Source organism: Triplophysa rosa, linkage group LG1 (assembly GCF_024868665.1).
Source record: "Triplophysa rosa linkage group LG1, Trosa_1v2, whole genome shotgun sequence".
NCBI lineage: Eukaryota > Metazoa > Chordata > Actinopteri > Cypriniformes > Nemacheilidae > Triplophysa > Triplophysa rosa.
In genome coordinates this window covers 6,356,487-6,376,957 of record NC_079890.1, presented here as the reverse complement: position 1 = coordinate 6,376,957, position 20,471 = coordinate 6,356,487, and the positions used below count along the sequence as shown (strand labels likewise).

Here is a 20,471-nt window from a genome sequence, read left to right as displayed (position 1 = left end):
GCTGTCACTGTGACGAATGACAGTGACTTTGCACGTTTGCGTTGTTTTTCTCTATCGAGTCAAGTAAAACAAAACTTCAACTGTTTGTCGAAGTTGAACTACAATAATGATCGTTTAGTGCCATCAATGACCGCTGACATTAGCAGCACTTGTTTGCTATCATCTCTGTGCTCTCTGAGCAGAGTCTGACCAATTTTTTTTAGATATAACAAGACGGTTCATTCATATTATTATAAACATGAGGAAAAAGTAGAATACGCGCTTTTCCCCACATCACTCATGAAGGCATCCATGATCTGAGTTTTGCTGCTGACGGCTGAGGATGCTCGTGTTATTTCCCTCATTTCCAGACTCGCACTTTTCTCATCCTAATTTTACGAGATGCACGTTACTAAACACACATAATGCAGACTGACACTGATCGCAGCAGTGTTCTCCTATCGACTCGGGTATTACACACATTGTTAAACAGACCCGGGACCCGAAGTAATACATTTGGGACCCGACACGGAGCCCGGGTCTTGCCAGAAGACCTCTACAAGAGGCCCCAACTGGGGTTGCACAAATGCTAGGGTGGAATGACACTCACCAGAGGTAGGACACAGGTTCACCAACAGAGAAACTGAAAAGTTGGAAAATACATGATTCGGGATCACACTTAGGGGGATTAGGTGATCTCAGTATTTGTTGCTTGAAACGGAAGAAAATTTGTCCAGCTTGTGCTCTATCTCTATGGACAGACTAATGTAAGCCGCCGCTTTCTAGCCCTACAACCCCCCTGGTAGGTCACAGGTGAAATCCTATTCATAGTTTTCAGTCATAAGAAGGGGTAACAACTTCCCGGTGACTGAGCTGCTCTGCCCGGTTGTCACTGAAAAGTGCTTAGTGATTGATGGAATTGTGATACTTCACCACACTTTACGTTTACATTTATTCATTTGGCAGACGCTTTTATCCAAAGCGACTTACAAGTAGGAAAGTAGGCCTATATAACATTTTGTTAACATGCTAAACAGAACCGTTAGTTAACAAGGCCATGCTACTAGGAGTATTAAAGCTGAAGTAAGCAAGGGAGAGAATGAACAAGATTAAATATTTTTTAGACATAAAACATGTTTTCAATATCTGAATGGCTGATATATTAATATACAGCGGCCTTAAGTGTTCACTTAAGCTACACTTAAAAATAGTCAATTAGGAGATTTAAAAAGATGAAATGAGTGGTCATGTGGAGTTCATGCAGAGATTTTCCGTCTGTAGATGTGCACTGACATGCATTTGACACACGGCTGTGCTAAAACATCTGAAAATTCACGAGAGGCGATCATTGTCAGATTTTCTGCTTCAGTGAATAGCTTTAGGCATTTTAAAGCACCTGTTTACATTTACACTTGGTGAAGGAATAGGGATGTAACGATTCACCGTGAGCCGGTTGAAAATCGATTATAATGTGTGACGATTCAAATCGGTTGAAGTGTGAACTGAATCGCAATACATTTTTTGAACAGCAGGGGCCGCCATGTTCACTGCAAACCTAAACGTGGACATGCTGATATTTCTTAAATGCAAAAAAATCCAAGAAAAGCACAGACAGTATTAGTCTGTTTATATTAAAGATACTTTTTCTATTATTAATTTGTTTTAAAATTGCAGTTTAGTTTTGTTATTTGAAATAAAAAAAATTATTATACAAAGAAACGTGAAGCATTTAAGAAATAATGCAAGGTAAGTTGTTCATTTCTAATTTGTTTCAACTCATTTTGTAAAAATAAATTGTGAATAAATCGCATCGTGAGATCAGAATCGTGAATCACATCGCATCGTGAGCTGAGTGAATTGTTACATCCCTAGGAAGGAACATTGGCTAAAGCTTAGAATGATACATTTCTTAGCAGAGCACTGTATGTATGGGTGGCAGCCACCAGATAAACCGTTGATAAAAACAGTTGGAGCTTTATTATTTTTATTATTATTATGGGGCAGTTGTGGCCTATTATGGGAGAGTTGGACTCGTGACCAGAAGGTTGCCGGTTCGATTCCCAGGGCCGGCGGGTAACAACTGAGGTGCCCTTGAGCAAGGCACCTTACCCCTACGTGCTCCCTGGGCGCTGCAGTGATAGCTGCCCACTGCTCCGGGGGTACGTGTGTTCACCACTTGCTGTGCGTGTGTTCACTACTCTCTGGATGGGTTAAATGCAGAGGTCACATTTCGTTGCCTTGTACATGTGCAATGACAATAAAGTTGAATCTAATCTAATTATTTACATATTATGGATTCTGATACCGTTATTGTCATTTTTTTCAAAGCTGCTGTACAGAACTCGACTGTGTGATATAAGCAGGTCACTGAAAAGGTCACGCCGAGGTGTATCGATCTTCTATTGGTTACAAGTTATCACCTTAAGAATTCACAGGCCAGAGTTCACCAAACATATACTTTGGAATGGAGCGAAATGCAAAATCTTTTCCCATAACATTTACATAAGCTTGCGTTTCTGTTCTGCCGCATTCACATGTGTATGAATGGAAGTCAATGGAACAAAAAAAAGACAGTTATTGGTTAGTCAAGTAAGTGCGGAACAGGTATATTTGAGTTGTTTATTGAATGTTGTGATTGATGCTGCAGGAGACTGGCAATACATTCCAACGCAGAGAAACCGAATGAGTTCAGAGGCTGTAGAGGCGCAAAGTGGAGGGGGCTCTCGTCTGCATGATAGTCTAAATGACTGCAAGAGGGAGGCCGCTTAAGTTCTCCTCGTCTTTTTCAAGAGCCACACATGGAGGTTCCAGAGGTCTGGCCTCAGGTGTCACAACATGCCCTTCCCCTGAGACAGACGGTCATTCATCAAGGGAATCGGACAGGGTGATGTCATGTGCATTAGCTCTGAGAACCAAGTCTAATGGTTGGGCCAATACGGCAAATCCCTGGCGCTAAAGCACTGAAAACTGACGGCAAATACTCCAGAAGTAAAAAGACTAAAGAAGGCTCAGGGCCGGCTTTGAGCAGGGAACAAATTATACTTAAATACAGTATATACTTCTCTTTAATGTTTCTATTTTTTAAAGGGGTCATATGACACAGCTAAAACAAATATTATCGTTTGTTTTAGATGTAATTCAATGTGTATACACAATTTAAGGATCAAAAATGCTGTATTTTCCACATACCGTGCATGTTTGTATCTCCTCTTTGCCCCGCCTCTCTGAAACGCGCAGATTTTTTACAAAGCGCATCGCTCTGAAAAGCGAGGTATGCTATGATTGGCCAGTTAACCAGTGCGTAGTGATTGGTCGAATACTGCAAGCGTGTGACAGAAATGTAACGCCTCTTACAATATTTGAAACATCAGGTTCCAAAGCAATTGTACTAGACAGTAGGGCTGGGCGATATATCGATTTTTAAGATATATCGATATATTTTTTCAACGCGATGCGGGATTAGACAATATCATTAATATTGATATGGGGTGTGTTCAACTTGAAGCGGCTCTGTGGTGTCTGACATGCACAGTACCCATGCGCAGAGTGAGCAGAACCTCCTTTTTGACAAAGCCCCCTGATGTATTATTCCTATTTTTAGATTATGCCTATGGGTTTGGTAGTATAATGGACATCCGTGTGACAAGCAGATACAAATTAGGGATGCACCGAAACAAAAATTCTTGGCCGAAGCCGAACATGATGTGAAACACTTGGCCGAAGGCCGAATAATACCGAACATGATTTTTTGCATTTCTTCTATTTATTAAGCCATTTTTTTCACTATTGCACAAACTGAATAGTCAAAATGTGCTTTTTATCATTTGTCTTGCTTTTCAAAAAAATACAATACAACTTAATATAAAATTGAGCAAAACAAAGTAAATTCAAACAAAAAATTGAGCCCTCTCCCTTCATGAATAGCCTATATTAATTAGGCCTATAACTGACTGCTAAAAGAATGTAATGTAAGTTACTCTGTACCCCTACAACAAAACAGTTCATTAAAAACTGTCATTCCACATTGGGCCTATAAGCTAAAAATACGAATAAACTAAAACTGTTGGATTATTATAGGCTACATTGCAAAATGATTTGAAAAAAAAAAAACATCCAATGCAAGCAATTCTGACAGATGCTGACTGACAACCATTTCAGTTCACGTCTCTCCTCCAAACTCCGCCCACAAAAGCTGACTGTTCTCTCAGAAGGTGCACAGAACATACTTTGACTAGTTGTTTAGTACAGGGAACTGTGTGCCAACATTTGTGAACAAAATCTAACTTGAATCAGTTAGTTACTACTAATTTGGGTAGAAGTGCAGCCAGTTTCCCTCTAACAGTATTGTAAGATTTGCTTATGCCACCAGCCACTTACATTGGCATTCTCCAGGTCAACACTGGCTCCAGCCTCCAATAGGATGTGGGCAGCATCCACATTCCCAGCCAGCACAGCGCAGTGCAGAGGTGAGTTTCTGTTCACTTTATCTACAGCATTTATTGAAGCATTGCACTTCAACAGGAAGTTTGTGGGCTCAGGTCTGTGTGAAAAAATATCACAAAAACAAGTGAAGCATTGTAACCACATTCCTTGTTCAGCAAGACAGATGCACCTAAAAGGTTGTCTATTTATGCATTTGGCGAAAGCCTTTATCCAAAGGTGTATTCCAACAGAATTTAATTCATGACCCTGGTGCTGCTAATGTCATGTTCTACTAGCTGAGCTACAAGAACCCTAGGACTAGCACCGGCATTATTTTACAGTAGCTCAAGAGCACATTAACAGCACAAAATTCCCATGTGTTTGATCCCAACGGAACACACAAACCATCACACAAAAGCCAAATGCATAAATGCATTGTATGACTAGTGTCTAGTCTAGTGAGTTGTATGGGAGTTGTACCCAATGATTTTCTGTGCCGCTAACATCAATGGGGTCTGGCCGTTTATGTCCAGGGAATCCACTTCCTAAAATCAACACAAAAACAAATATATTGTATTTTACATACAAACTTTGTAAATGGTCTTGCATTACTCAGTTTTTAAAGTTTAATTATAAGATGTCACTGTGTATGTTAGTCACACCTGTCCTTTGGCCATTAAGTAGGCAGCAATGGGCATATGCTGGAAGAGAACGGCCAGATGGAGACCACGATACCCCTCTCCATCTGCTAATGATGGATCAGCTCCATACCGCATGAGCTGAATGACCATAGACAAATGACCCTGTCTGTTGAAAGATGTGGACAAACATCAACACTCTATGTTAACTACAAAACAGACAAAGGCTGCTAGAATCTCAGCCTGTTGCAGAACCTCTGATATTACTGCTGTAATGGACATAAACATTAACATTCACAGCATCAAAGATAGCTAAATGTACATGTCATTATTACTAGGGCTGGGCAAAAAAAATGAAAAATCGATTAATCTTTTTTTAAACAGATCAAATTAATATCGATTCTCAAAAGCTGTTTTTTTCATATTTATGCAAGCACTGAACATTCATTTACGTTCATGCTATTGCTACTACTATCCACTAGATGTCACTTTTCTTTTTACAACACAACAGGGAGTATCCTTCAGTCATTGCTTAATTAACATGGGATCCAGGTGTGTCCTCGAATTTAACATCACCTTCATATAAAAGGCAGCGGTTCACATGATTGCAGCCTCCATTTAGAGCTATTTTTGTGAAATTTTGTTTGTTATACTGCATCTTAAATTTAAAATAACTGTTCTGTTTCAATATACCCAAGTGTTTTAAAGTTAAATATACAGGTTTGTGGCTCTTCATTTCATTTTTTAATTCACCATTGTAATGTGATATTTACTGATCTTAGAAATATCTATAGGATTTGTATTAAATCTATACCCAGATAGCAAGCAACCATTGAATCAATGTTAAAAAATTGTTAATTTGTCAATGTTAATTGCGTTGAATCAATATCACGTTTGCACCTGCAATTTATGTTGAAAAAATGTTGAAATTTCAACAATTTTTTAAGTAAATCTTACTAGTTGTTTTTTTCAGGCATTACAATAAGTTCGAATGAATAGACTTTGATGAGTATTTTTCCTGGTGTTTATGAGTTTGTAAAAATGACACTCTTCAAGTTAGGTGAATAATTTTGTTGAATTAATTTACAAAAACTTGACATTTACAACAACTTAAAATCTTTAAGAGTAGAGATTTTGGGTCTGATGTCATCCATGTACATGCAAGCTGCCCGCGTTGAAACATTCTTCTCAACATGGCGGATCTGTCTCGCTTCACGTGATGCTGTAAGTATTATCTTTACAATTCCAACAACCATTAAGTTAACTTTTCATGTTTGTGATTTCAATTTCCATAGTTTAGTGTGATGACACCAGAGTCATTCAAGACGGTGATGAATCTGCTTACAGAAAGGAGGTTGCTCAGCTGGCTGCCTGGTGCAGTCAAAACAACCTAGAGCTGAAAGCATTCAAGACAGTGGAGATGATAGTGGATTTTAGAAGGAACCCTCCATCACTTCCACCCCTCACCATCCTGGACATCACTGTGGATACTGTGGAGTCATTCAGGTTCCTGGGCTCCACCATCTCTCAGGACCTGAAGTGTCCCACATAGGAGCTACTGACCCAGTTCTACTCAGAGGTCATCAAATCTGTTCTGTGCACTTCAATTACTGTTTGGTATGGCTCGGCCACCAAATCAGACCTACGAAGACTACAACGGACAGTTCGTAGTGCTGAGAAGATTATTGGTGCTCCTTTGCCCACACTTCATGACCTGTATGATTCCAGAGTGAAAAACAGGGCAAGAAAAATTATCATTGACTATACACACACCGCACACAAACTTTTTGAACTGTTGCCCTCTGGCCGGCGCTTTAGAGCACCAAACACCAGGACTTCCATCCAGACACAGAAGCAACTTCTTCCCCCAGGCAATCTCCCTCCTAAACAGAAAACTGCTCCTTAAGAGCAATATTCCACTTTCACTACTCCTATAGTCTGCACTATAGTGCCTCATTATATGTACATTCTATTTCTACATGTATATAACTCTACCTCTACTTAAAACATTATCCATTTGCACAAGTGTACATACAATCTGTTAATATGTATATTCTACTATATACTACCCTGTAGTGTCTCTTATATGTGATTATCCCCCATTTTCTGTACAATAGTCTTTTATTTTATATATGCATATTTTAGAATCTTTTAGACTGTATATCTTATTATATTTGTATTGTCATTGTGTTGAATGTCTGTCCTAGAAGCTTCCAACACCATACATTTTTTTTTAGACGTATAAATATGTGACCCAGTATGAGAAAACCGGGGCTAAAGTCTCTGAATCTAATTACGAGATAACGAGCATAAAATTTGGTTTCAAGCATTAATTTCACTATGATTACAATATTTGACATGGCCTTACTCAGTCTAAGATACCAAGAAGGTAAAGATATCAAGGTTATATTTTTACAGAATGTTCTTTACTTTACATGAAATGGTTTTATGTAGAAACAGCAATCACAAAAAATACTTTAGATGGGTTTTCACAGACTGGGTCACATGTGATGGAAGAAGCCTGATTTTTAATCACAGCTTTCATTCATTATACACTTTACTGTGTCACTCCTGAGGTTTGTTTCTGTTGAAATTCAAGATACACTGGACTGGAATACATGTAGAAATGCAAATTAAATGCAAAGCTGGCGTGATCTCTTCATTCTTTTCCATGGCTATAAGTTACAGTACACATGTGTAAGTGCTCTTTATAAACTAACACAGGGTCATACGGGTGCTGCGCGTCATCTTGATGGGTTTAGTTTAATATTCACCAATAAAAACAAATATAAATGCCTAATTAATAACACATGAGATTATATTTACAAATGATTTAACCAAATTGCATGTTCGTCTTGTTTGAACATCGCATTGGATTAAAGCCGTTAGGAAACGCATTTTCCACGCATGAGGTTTGTATTTGTTACAAATAAAATATTTAAAGTCAATATTTCGGGTGCAATAATTTGCTCATGTGGTAACGTTAGCCGTTTAATGTGCGAGATATGTACATCCAGCCGGTTGTAACGTTAACCCCGCTTCGCGTCAGAATCCTGTCGGGTTTTACTCTGCGATATCAAGCGGCTGTACATCATTATCCATTACAATTTAAAAAGAGTGCAAAAGAAACCTTGTAATCTGCTGGAGGCCTTTCGCGTGCTCATTGCTTCCCTCTGTGCCTGTGTGATTCCACCACCTCGATGCTCATACAGAGTTTAAAACATCTCCGACAAATGGCACAGTTTGCCTCGTAGACATTTCCAGGCACCAGCTTTAACCACCACGAGAACTCATCATTTTAGCCATTTTTATTAAGCTTGCATTTAAACAATTTAGCTAGAATGCTGTAAACTAGCTGTCGGCTACTTCAACCTGTATTCTGCGACCTCAGTTCTCTCTGATGAGTCGTGACGATTCAGTAACTATTGCGGGGAGAAAAATCTTAGGTCTGTTCAATGATTTTAAAGTCATTTGTCCGTCAGACTGAAAGATTTTTTGCGGAAATGAGACCAAAATATTTAAGACCCGTAGAATCTGAATTTAATACTTTTTAAGAATTTTAAAGGTCTTATATTAGGAAATCTTAATTTAAGATGTGTTAAGGATCCGCGGCCACCCTGTGTATAGTTTGAACTTTATTCTAACATCCTGCTTGCTATTGCTGTTTAAGTCACAAAAGGCATAAAATTTTAATTTAATTTGTCTATCATTTTGCATGGTGTGTGTCAGTCAGTGTATACTTTTTACTTAGATCCTGCTTGCTATCTCTCTCTCTCTCTCGCTCACCACAACAAAATGTGCACTCGCAAAAATGCTCCTAAATATATTTTGAGGTTGCACAGGTACATTTTTGTGAGCACGTGCGATCAAAATGGTCGCAATTTTGAGCTCTGCAATGCATTACAAATCAGAACTTGCCCCACAAATTCTATACCCAACTGGACCACCAAATACAGTAGCTCATTTGATGACAATTTTCTGGGTAAAAGCATCTAAGACTGGAAAGACAACAGGCATGAAGTGTGTCAAATTTGGATAAACTTGGCTGGCTGAAGTCCTAAAAGTTGGTTTAAAGATAAGGAAAGTACACTGTAAAAAATAAATGTATTTTTACAGAGAAAAAAACAGTAGAATTTAACAGTAACATCTCATTTTAATCAGAACTGTGAAATTCCATAAAAAGCATACATTGACACCTAATGTACATTTCGCCTGTTCTTTAACTGATTAAATGTGTTACTGGAAAAAACGGTCTATTTCCTTTAAATTAAAGTAATTGTTGTGTATTGTTAACCTGACATGTCCTTTAAAAAATGTTCATGTTTATTTTTTTGTCAAAGTTGGATAAAGTGTATTTTTACTGAAAGATCCATTAGAATTTCACAGTCATATCGCATTTTTATCATAACTATAAAAAATATTTAAAAAACACACATTGACACCAAATATAGTCTTTATGTTCCCAGTTGAATTTAGCAGCGGCTACATGTACTAGTTGCCTTATATATTCTATTTACACCATGTAGAATTCACAGTTCTTTGTGATAAATGTAAAGATTAATTAGATGCTATCTGTACACTGTAAAAAATAAATTTATTTTTACAGGGAAAATGCAGTGTAACGTAACAGTATTTTCACATTTTTTTATTAAAATAGTAAAATTCCATAAAACGGCATACATTTACACCAAATTGACATTTTTCCATGTTACTGAAAAAAACGATGTTTTCTTTTAAACAAAAGTAATTATCATGAAATCTGAAAATGCACTTCTGTCCTCTAGTGATGATCTTTCTCTGATGAAGTGAGTTTGACGGCCTGAGCAGAACATATTGTTTTTATTCATCCAATCAATCACAGTAGAAAACATGAACCACACCCACTATTCTTCCTCATTCAATATTTACTTTCATTGTGAAATATGTCAGAAAACTGAAGACAATCACCACTTCTGCTTCACAGGGACTTTAACAAATCAACATGCTGCAGAACATGAATGACTTGATGTTTCATTGTTATTAAAGTCACCATTAATGTGATCAGTGTTTACTTTAGTTGAGCTCTTCACCCTTCATCTAATATACTGTGATCTCTCTTTGGGCTGGAAAATGAAGGACACTCAAAAGAAAAAGTGACCAGATTTATTTGTCTGGTTGATGATGACGTTAATCGTCATCTAGTTGATTGTTGGTTTTATGTGATTCATATTTTTGTTGGGTTTTGGTTATATCTGTGTAAATGAGCTTTGGCTGAAAGCACAGATTTCTTGCGATGACATTCATATGAACAGATTTTGAAAACATAATTTACATTAAAATACTGGAGCTGGTTTTACACACATAGACATGAATAATCAATGTATGAATCTCAACAGTGGTGACATTAAATGAAAAGCTTCATGTTGCAATGCATGCTGGGAATCACGGATGAGTTGTGTGCTATGATTGGAACCCAGAATGCATTGCGTTTATCTGAATAGTTTGTTAGTTATCACCATTGTTGAGATGAACAGGCTGAATCTTGATGTCTGCGTATCTCATGTTTTAGCCATTTTTAATGTCCATGATGTGTTTTAAAGTCCTTCATAATATCATTAAACACTGTAATGTCTGCGAGCATCACAAAAGCATTTATAACCGGTGAATACAGTACATGAATGGAGACAGGCCAGTAGATGACGACTCTCACCATCAGAAAGAACATGAAATCACTTTCTCTCAGCTTTTATCAGCCATAAAAGCTAAAGAAAACCTGAAGGTCAAAGCAAAGAGTCTTTTTCATTTTACCAATTTATAAATTCAACCATTTTAATTGAAGTCATTTTTTATTTAACAGACAAATCATTTCGTACTACAGTGAAAACACGTTATTTTATTGTATGGTAGACACACGTTTTCTTATGTTCACAGTTTAAACACGTGACCTCAGTTCAGGGTGTACCGTTATTTCTGTTAATGGTAAACCTTTGGCACCCTGTGCTGCCATGCATTTCACTATTATTTTGCGTCAAATTTTTTTACAGTGTACCAAGCACAATGTTCTCTCACCATTCAAACACACACACAGACACACACACACAATGTTTGTCGCAGTCTCGTGGTTGTCAGAGAAGAAATTAAAACCTCTGCCCACTTTATATTTTTCAGTAATTTATTCTGCAGCGTCTTCTGTGTTTACATAACATGTCCAGAGTTTAATGGGCTGTGCGTCAGTAATAATGGTCCGTGGGGAAACGTAGTGCTCCGTGTGTACTACAGTTAAATGGATTAAACTAAGCTTTGAGGCAATGTTATGCCATACGGGACCGGGGGCACAGAGCATGCATTAACAGTGCCAGTGGGGCTATAACAGCCTTAGCCAACGGGTTGGCGCGTATGGTAGCCTTGATTTTGGTAATGTGTTGTAATGTAATGCCATACGGGACCGGAGGCACTGAGCATGCAATAACGGTGTGGGCAGTCATGGCCTAATGGTTAGAGAGTCGGACTCGTGACCAGAAAGTTGCCGGTTCGATTCTCAGGCCGGCGGGTAACGAATGAGGTGCACTTGCTCCCCGGGCGCTGCAGCGATACTGCTCTGGGTGTACGCGTGTTCACAACTTGCAGTGCGTGAGTTCACTAATCACTGGACGGGTATAATGCAGAGGTCACCATAGCTGACAAATAAGTCACTTTTCAGTGGTCCAGTGGAGGATAATTAAGAACTGGCCAGTGGTGTGGAAAGCAGAAGCCAATGGCTGTGGTTGAGGAGGATGGACACACAGATGTTCCGTTTCGTTATCAGCACACTGAGGTGCTAAAAAGAGTTCCAGAACAAGAGCTAGCTGTGTTTCACAGCTTTTGTTTTGCATCCAAGTACGTTTAATTTCTTGAAATGTCTTAAATTAACATGACGTCCATCATTGTAATGTCTTCAGCTGTGCAGTTGGATCGTTGAATCAGCGTATACTGTACACAGCGAGTTCCCCAGTATGAACGCACATTGCGTTCAGAACGATTTGCACATTTGAACATATTCGTTAGTGACTGAAATGTTCAATAGTTTAAATGAATCTAAGAGATCATTGAATCATTTAAAGTGAACCACAGAGAATGCAAGATGTGAATGAGCTCTGCTCATTTAGTAAGACTGGTTAATTCAGTTGGCTATTGTGGGCTGAAAAGTTAGTTGAAAATAATAGAAAAGCTTTATTTGATTTAAAAAAAAAACATTTCTGTTTGGTTGAATAAAACGTAATATTTTCATGTTCATCTAATTTTTTAAAAACTTTTAATATGTCAAAGTCACTTTGGTTAAGCCACTTAAAGGTACGGTAGTACGTGTGTGTGTACAAGATCGGGCCGGATTCACAAAACTGTTCTTAAGATAAAATATAAAATTGTTCTTAAGACAAAATATAAAATTGTTCTTAAGACAAAAAATAAGATTGTTCTTAAGATTAATTATAGGAAGTTCGTAAGAATGTTCGTAAGTGTGATTCTCAAACATTTCTTAAAACCTTCTCAAATATTTTCTTAAGAACATCTTCATTTTCATCTTAAGGATAAAATAATATGATTACACTCGCTTGCTCGTGTGGTAACTGTATATGTTTATCTATGCAATAAACTTTGTGTGTAACAAGCACATCGCATTCTTATATAGCCTAATACTGTATATTAGCATGTGTTGTGTTAAATGGCATTTGCGATCACATGTTAGCTAATATGTTAGCAAGAGTTAAAAAATATATAATATATTATAATACTTTTGGTGTGTTACTACGGCATAATAACTTGTGACCCTCCGTTTCCAGTCACTTTGTCCCAGAATAATGTAAAAAGCACTCTTATCGTTAACCTTATCGTTATTATATCAAAATAAATATTCCCTAATGGCAAGTAAACGTCAAAAAAATACTCTGGCTCAATACAATACACGTCACATGTGAAACAGCCAAATACATGTTTAAACATCTTACCTTTTGAGATTTAGGCTGATATTAAGATGATATTTACGAAAGATTTTCTTTCGAGAATTTGGATTCTTAATTTTTTTCCTAAAATGAATTTAGAGAAAATTTTTAAGAACTGTCTCAAGAAGTTTTTGTCAGGAATACAAAACATTGCCAACTTTTTTCTTAAATTATAATTTAAGAAAAAACATGGCAGTCAAGAAGAATTTTCTTCTAAAGAATGTTTTGTGAATCCGGCCCCAGGATGGCACCACCTCCACCTCATTTTGAGCCAGGAAAAAACGTTTAATGCAGTGTGTATACACGATTTAATGTTCAAAAGCGCTGTATTTTCCACATACCGTGCATGTTAGTATCTCCTCTTTGCCCCGCCTCTCTGAAACGTGCAGATATTTTACGAAGCTCATCGCTCTGAAAAGCAAGGTGTGCTATGATTGGCCAGTTAACTAGTGCGTAGTGATTGGTCGAATACTGCAAGCGTGTGACGGAAATGTAACGGCTCTTACCATATTTGGAACATCAGGTTCCAAAGCAATTGTACTGACAGGTACGCCCACCTTACTTGCGTATACATTTGGGTGGTCTTAGTCAAATCATACCATGAACTGACGTAGATTTGTGGGGGTGTGGTTGCACGAAGAGTTTCAGGCAGGTCTGGGTGAGCATTGGCTTTTAGATAGAATGCAACTTTTGTTCCGACACTTTAATTTTAGCAATTGTACGTGTCTAATACATGCAAGGGCAACTTATAACTTTTTTTATTTTTACAATGAAAATATGACTTAAAACGATCAAAAGAATGACTGGAACAAACTATTTCAATTAAAGACATGAAAACATGGTGATAGTGAAAAGCATAAAAACGTTCGTGATCACAGAAAATCTTGATGTGTGCAATGTGTGAAATGGACTTGATGTGTGTCAATGGAATCTTTAAAGCTGCATTGTGGAGAAAATTTAATCTAATTAGCATATTTGTGACGTCATCATGTTGTGCTAGCTATTTTTTTGACAAGAAAAAGTTGACAAAAGCGCTTTTTTAGTAAAAAAAAACGCTTGCAGCGTTCGGTTATAAATAGCAGCCGAACGCCATGACTCCGCGCACGAAGGCAGCCCAGAGAAACATATGCAGCGTAACGGAAGTCTATTTGAATTAGAAACGGAGAGCGTCTTTGCAATAACTAATCACATATTTTAAAACTACAATACTAATTTCTCAATAGAAATGCAATCAGAAGTTGTTGAAAGTGAAAATTAAACTTACATTTATACAAAACTATCCTTCAACGCGTTTCGGCCGCCATTTTATTTTTTCGACCAATCACGTTCCTCGCATGTTGTTATGGAAAGACAGGTCTCTGTCATTGGTTAGCTGTGAAAAAGGAGCTTGACGTAGGGCGTTTTATTCAGAAAAGTAGAACTTTTTTCAACCTCAAAAGACGCTCTAAGCTGCAGAAAAAGACACCGGCGCTGGCGTTTTAAAAAGCGCTTAGGACGTTTTTTGAAAACACGGTTTACTCCATAGGATTATAATGTAAAACAGACGCTAGCAGCTTCAAAAAAGAAGTAAAGAATGAACATGGGTGTATTTTACAACAGGATTCCACCAGCAGTCACTTTAACCGCTGTTAAAATTCTGATTTATAAACGCAACATCATCGCAACACAAAATCACAATACAGTACATCTACATTAAAGAGCAGCTACTGTATATGCTGTTTGCCCTTTCTCGACAATGTGTTCTTTGATTTTAAATACAAGTGACTTAAATACGAGAGGCCGAGGGCTCGCGCACACACATGGAGCTCACCGAAAGTGAGAGTGCATGCGAACACGGAAGATGAGGACGCGTGTACGCGGCCACGCTACACTCACACCAAACAAGTCAGGAAGGAGAGAAGACGCGCAAGCGCTGTTTATCCACTAGTTATTGGATCACATACACTGTCATTAGCATGGATGGATAAAAAAAATGTGACGCCAAAAATACTTGGGCAGCCATAAATATACAAGTAAATGCATTGTATGGGAATCGCTGATATACATAATTACCTCTTCAGACCTTACATAATGAACTATTGTTTTATTACCTTAGAAAGGGGTCAAACTTTTTTGTCAGCTAAACCCCTTTTATCTAAATTATTTACTTGACGTACCCTCTGGGATTTAAGAAAATATATTTTAAGAACACATTTGGACGTTAATCTAAAAAAAAAACATTAATTTTAAACTGTTTTATTTTACATTAGAATTTTACATAACAATTGTAATATTGTAGCCTGTAACATTAGTTTGCAATTCAACTTTTTTCTAAGTATTGTAAACAACACTGGTAGAGATTCAGTGAACTGTAACTCACAATTCCCCTGCAAATTCTTCACGAAACCCTGCCTTAGAATGAGCTATTTCTTTCTACACCATGGATGCCCCTAAACGGAACTAGTCCTGTTGCGCAGCCATGTTTCTACAGTAGCCCCAAACGGACAAACTGCTCAACAGAACGCATTTCGTAAATATGTTATCTCCTTCACCATAGAAGCTAAAACGTGACAACTCTTTGTCCTGTGTCAGCCACCGCAATGCTTCGAAAGGGAGCAATGAGCAGTGGACTAAGCCGATGGTCACCATTAGATGCCGCTTAAATCTCAACATTGCTCCTTTAATTGTTTAACTGAAAGTATACAAAATACTTCAGCAAAAAAAAAAAAAAATACACCAAAGCATTTTGCCAATTTTACTTATGCAACATATTAAAGCTAATTTGACATAATTCACAACATTATTTGAAAGTAGGGATATAGCCAGTACTCACCGTATGGCCCAATGGAGTGGAGTAGAATTGAGGTCACCACCTAGTTGGTCTATAACGGCACCTTTAGATATATAGTATCTATGAAATAAAGCACAACATTTTAAAATACAAATATTAGGGAGATTTAAGTTAAACTTTGATGTACAATAAAGAGTGTGTTTAAAGGTTACATACACTATATGGTCAATAGTATGGGGACAGCCCCTTCTAATGGACTGATTTGACTACTTTGGTCATTTCCATGAGTACAAATCTTAATGTTACAGCATATAATGATATTCTAGGGAATTGCATCTTTCTAATTTTATAGCAACAGATTGGGAAGGGCCATTTTTTATTCCAACATGACAATACATCTCTGAATAAAGGGTAAAAAAGATCGATTCAGTCAGTGTGGAATAACTTGACTGTTCTGCATGAAGCCAAGTATAAAAAGCATGCAAATCTCTAGAATATAATCATTAGAAGGGGGGCAGTTGTGGCCTAATGGTTAGAGAGTTGGAATGAACAGTGATGTGGGCGAGCTGTCCTATCTCGGCCGATGTGCGAACCCCCGCATGAAAGCACAGGGTTCAACAATAAAGATTGGCCAATGGCCCAGGGCCAGCATGGGAGACCCTCGGGCCAGTTAACAGAACTGTCACTTGCCCGATCGAGCCAGTGCTGTATCGTCACAAAAAATATAATTTGCTTGTTATTGAGCCTTGCCTACGCAAAAGAGAACTTGATTCTGTTCTCACAGGCTGTTTGAGAAAGCACGCATCTCAGACAATGCGCAAAATACTCAATTGAGTTTTTTTTCACGTCTTAAGTGCCCGGCATAGTCTGGGCGAATTGCATTTTCGTTCTGGGTTTGGTGGTAAAACGAACATCGTAAATGCTGACACTTTTCGAACATTCCAACGTCCCTTTGTTTCTGGAGGTGGGGTATAGGCAAAAATCTAGGGTGAAGATGTACACACAACAGGATAACAAAGTACGTGATTTAAAATGTAAACTCATGTAATATGGCTCTTAAACATTTATTTGTGCCTGTTTTTTTTCCCTAATAGGAGCCAAAGGCTTGTTATTAGATTTTTTTTGTCTGGAGCCCTGACAGCTGTGATGCAAGAACAGCGAATTGGTGTTTTATATGTATATTTGCCTCTAATATATATATAACAACATTGCTTAAATGTCTTTTTAACCTGCAACTATAACAGATACATGAGGGCATTTGAAAGGGATTATTCACAAGATAAATTTATTCTGGTGGTTTAAACGGATTTTGGCACGATTCAACACTTTTCATAAATAAATTATCACAGAAAACAAAAAATATATATTTTTCATTTATCCAAACAAAAAATTAAGTAGCATGTGAAAATGATATGGTTTTATGGACAAGGAAAATAAAAGAAGAGGTGAGGAGAAAGTGAAACAAATCAGGGAACGTTGTGTAAAGTTCCAGGTTCCAAAGCAATTGTACTGACAGGTACGCCCACCTTACTTGCGTATAGGGATGCACCGAAGCAAAAATTCTTGGCCGAATCCGAACATGATGTGAAACACTTGGTCGAAGGCCAAATAATACAGAACACCAAACATGTTTTTTTGCATTTCTTCTATTTATTAAGCCATTTTTTTCACTATTGCACAGTGAATAGTCAAAATGTGCTTTTTATAATTTGTCTTGCTTTACAATAAAATAAAATAAAACTTATTATAAAATTGAGCAAAACAAAGTCAATTCAAACAAAAATTGAGCTCTCTCCCTTCATGAATAGTCTATATTAATTAGGCCTGTAACTGACTGCTAAAAAAAAGTTAGTTTTAGCCATTTTAGCTACATTAAATATTGGATATGAACAGTTTGGTTAACTCTTTCCCCGCCAGTCTTTTAAAAAAAAGTTGCAGGCGCCAGCGTTTTTTAATAAAAAAAAGTTGCCAGCCAGCGCCAGCATTTTTGTACATTTTCACAAAAATTTGATGGCTCACAGTTCATTTTTCTGTAACAAATACATGGACAAACAATATATCAAATGAAAAAACAGAGGATCTGCTTTTAAACAAAAGAAACCGTATTCTTCCATCTTCATTTGTTCTTCTTTATCACTCCTTAAAAATGCATCACTTTGATTAAACAGCTGAGATAATTAACATTTTTTGTTTATTTAGGTAAGGTAATATTTAGGACTTTACCTCAAAATTATTACATATTTCATGGTTAACCAATAGTTAATATAGTGAGAATTTTGTTAAAAAGTTTATTTAGATAACAATATTTAGGACTTTGCTTCAAAATTATGACAGATTTCATGGTTAACCTATAGTTAATATGATGAGAATTTTTTTACAACAAATACCATAGGTAAATTATAGTTAGGGGCGCTCATTTCGGTTAATTTTCCTAACCGACAATTGTTATCCGAACATTAACCATTAACTGATAAGATTTTAATATTAAATTGGCATTAAATAAAAATGCATGCTGCATCACATTTCAAAGGCTGTGTTCTCCGGAGAATGCATCTGTCGGCCACATACGCTTTTGAATGCGACCTCCGGAGGACACAGACTTCAAAATGAGAGAGAGAGAGCTACAGTTGAAGAGTGTCTGTCATAAACATAATAAATAACTAGACGCCGCAATGGCCGCTTTGCTCCGCTGCTGCGATACGTCAATGGCGCCGCCATATTGGTGAGGGCAACAGTGCACTAAAAAGCCCACTGAACCCAATGGGAGACCTGCGCTTTTTTGGCATTAAAAGCACAATCACGCTTACATTTCTTAACATATTTCAATGGTTTACGGTATACGTAGAGTACAACTTTAACATATCTCTAGTTACATCATGTCTCGATTATAACCTACTTTAAAATTAATGGTTGTCATAAGGAAATGTGAAATTCATTATTTGTGCCACTGGTGACAATCTTCAAACTAATACAGATCAATTACAATGCATGCTAGTCATGAATGCGTTTTGTACTTTGATGTTACCCAGCATGCATTGCAGCATAAAGCTTTCTTTTGTTAATTGTCACCATTGTTGAGTTTCATACACTGATTCTTGATGTCTAATTTATTCAGTTTGTTTACAGTTTTTGAGTGTATCCTGATATTATGACAGTCATAACTAGGGATGTTCCGATACCCTTTTTTCCTTCCCGATACCGATTCCGATACCTGGGCTCAGGGTATCAGCCGATACCGAGTACTGATCCGATACCAGGATGTGTATCTGTATACAGCTGTACATACTAGCCCTGTGAGAATTGATATAATTATTGTATGGTGTGCTTTAGACTTATCCCTTAATAATACATGAACAAATACATACAGTAAATTAGAGAGTATTTTATTATCTGACAGACATTTAACAGACATTAATATTATTTATTTTTCTTAAGTCGCAGTTTTACTGGCTGGTTGGTCCACTCTGAAATACTGCCAAACAGCGCTAGCACAGGGGATGGGCATTTTTCAATAATTTCATATTAAAATATTTGAGCTCATAAAAAACAAATATTCGTTTATTTAAATTAAGTGAAAAAAAATATGTCATTTGTTTCGTTTTTATTTAGTCACAATTTCACATCAAGCTTATAACTATCATTAAATATTCATAATGCACTAATATTAGATCCTGTATATAGGGTTTTTAATGTTGAAAAGATTATACATAAGATACATAAAAACTGCATTTAAACCTGCGCGAAGCGAAATCATACAAAAACCATACATGCAAAACAAAACGCATATTGAAAGTCTGTGATATATGGTTATCTTCTTTATTTTGTTTAACATGTTCTTGATAAGAAAAACTAGCATAATACAGTAGGTCTATTTTACTCTGTTGAAAGTCTGTTCAACAAGCCGACAGTTTACAAGCCGACAGCGGAGAACGTGAATAATGTGGTGCGTTGCTCTTCTCTAACTCCCGGTAACAAAACCCAGATCTGACAAGAATATCTGGCTTTAATGTTGATAATGTATATGTTGATAATTATATTATGATAATAAATAAAGTAAACAGGCTTCTTGATACCTCCATACCGACTGTTAATTGATCCTAAAAACAAAGACGGAGCCATTTTAGTGCTTGTTGTTTATTACGTGACCGGCATTTGAGGAAGAATGACTAATTCTGCTGATCACCACCGCAAATATTGTTTTCTTTGTCGCTTCATGGTCAGTGTCTGTCCTGTTTAGCTTTGCATTGCATTTACATCAATAAGTAAATTCAACTAAGGCTAACTAAAGAATTTCAACGCGTTTTAAAACAAACACCCGTGCGGATTTATTTACAGGTTATAACTTGAAGGCGACGACCCTGAAGTTCTTAGGAGGAAAATGCAGGCTTTAGGTATGGAGAAAGGTACCAGTCTTATGCGAAGGCCAAATTTATTAACATTAGTTGCAGTGAAATGTACATTTTAATGTTTAAGGTTATTGAAATCAGCATTAGTTAGCCCAACATATTTCTAACGAACAAACAACCACTCCGAACAAGTCATGGTAATAAATAAATGAATCATCGAATCATTTAATATTACGTTGGTATTTTTATACCAACTTACTGTATATATAAGTAATGTAATGTTAACGAATTCTGTGGCTCACCAGTTTTTAAACCATTTTTTGGTGATGTGAGCTGAGCATAACACGCGATCCGTCAGGCC

The 20,471-nt window shown here is 37.1% G+C and overlaps 1 protein-coding gene across 2 annotated transcripts in view; it reads right to left on the bottom strand.

The window, feature by feature from the left end:
* The window catches only part of zdhhc13 (zinc finger DHHC-type palmitoyltransferase 13), a 63,450-nt gene that overhangs the window by 24,039 nt on the left and 18,940 nt on the right, over positions 1 to 20,471 (bottom strand). For both annotated transcript variants that reach the window (XM_057353928.1, XM_057353992.1), the window contains exons 4-7: positions 15,807 to 15,884; positions 5,064 to 5,208; positions 4,882 to 4,946; positions 4,357 to 4,519 (exon numbers count right to left, since the gene is read on the bottom strand). In XM_057353928.1, coding sequence (XP_057209911.1) covers positions 4,357 to 4,519; positions 4,882 to 4,946; positions 5,064 to 5,208; positions 15,807 to 15,884 — 451 coding nt within the window. The remainder of the gene's footprint in view (positions 1 to 4,356; positions 4,520 to 4,881; positions 4,947 to 5,063; positions 5,209 to 15,806; positions 15,885 to 20,471) is intronic.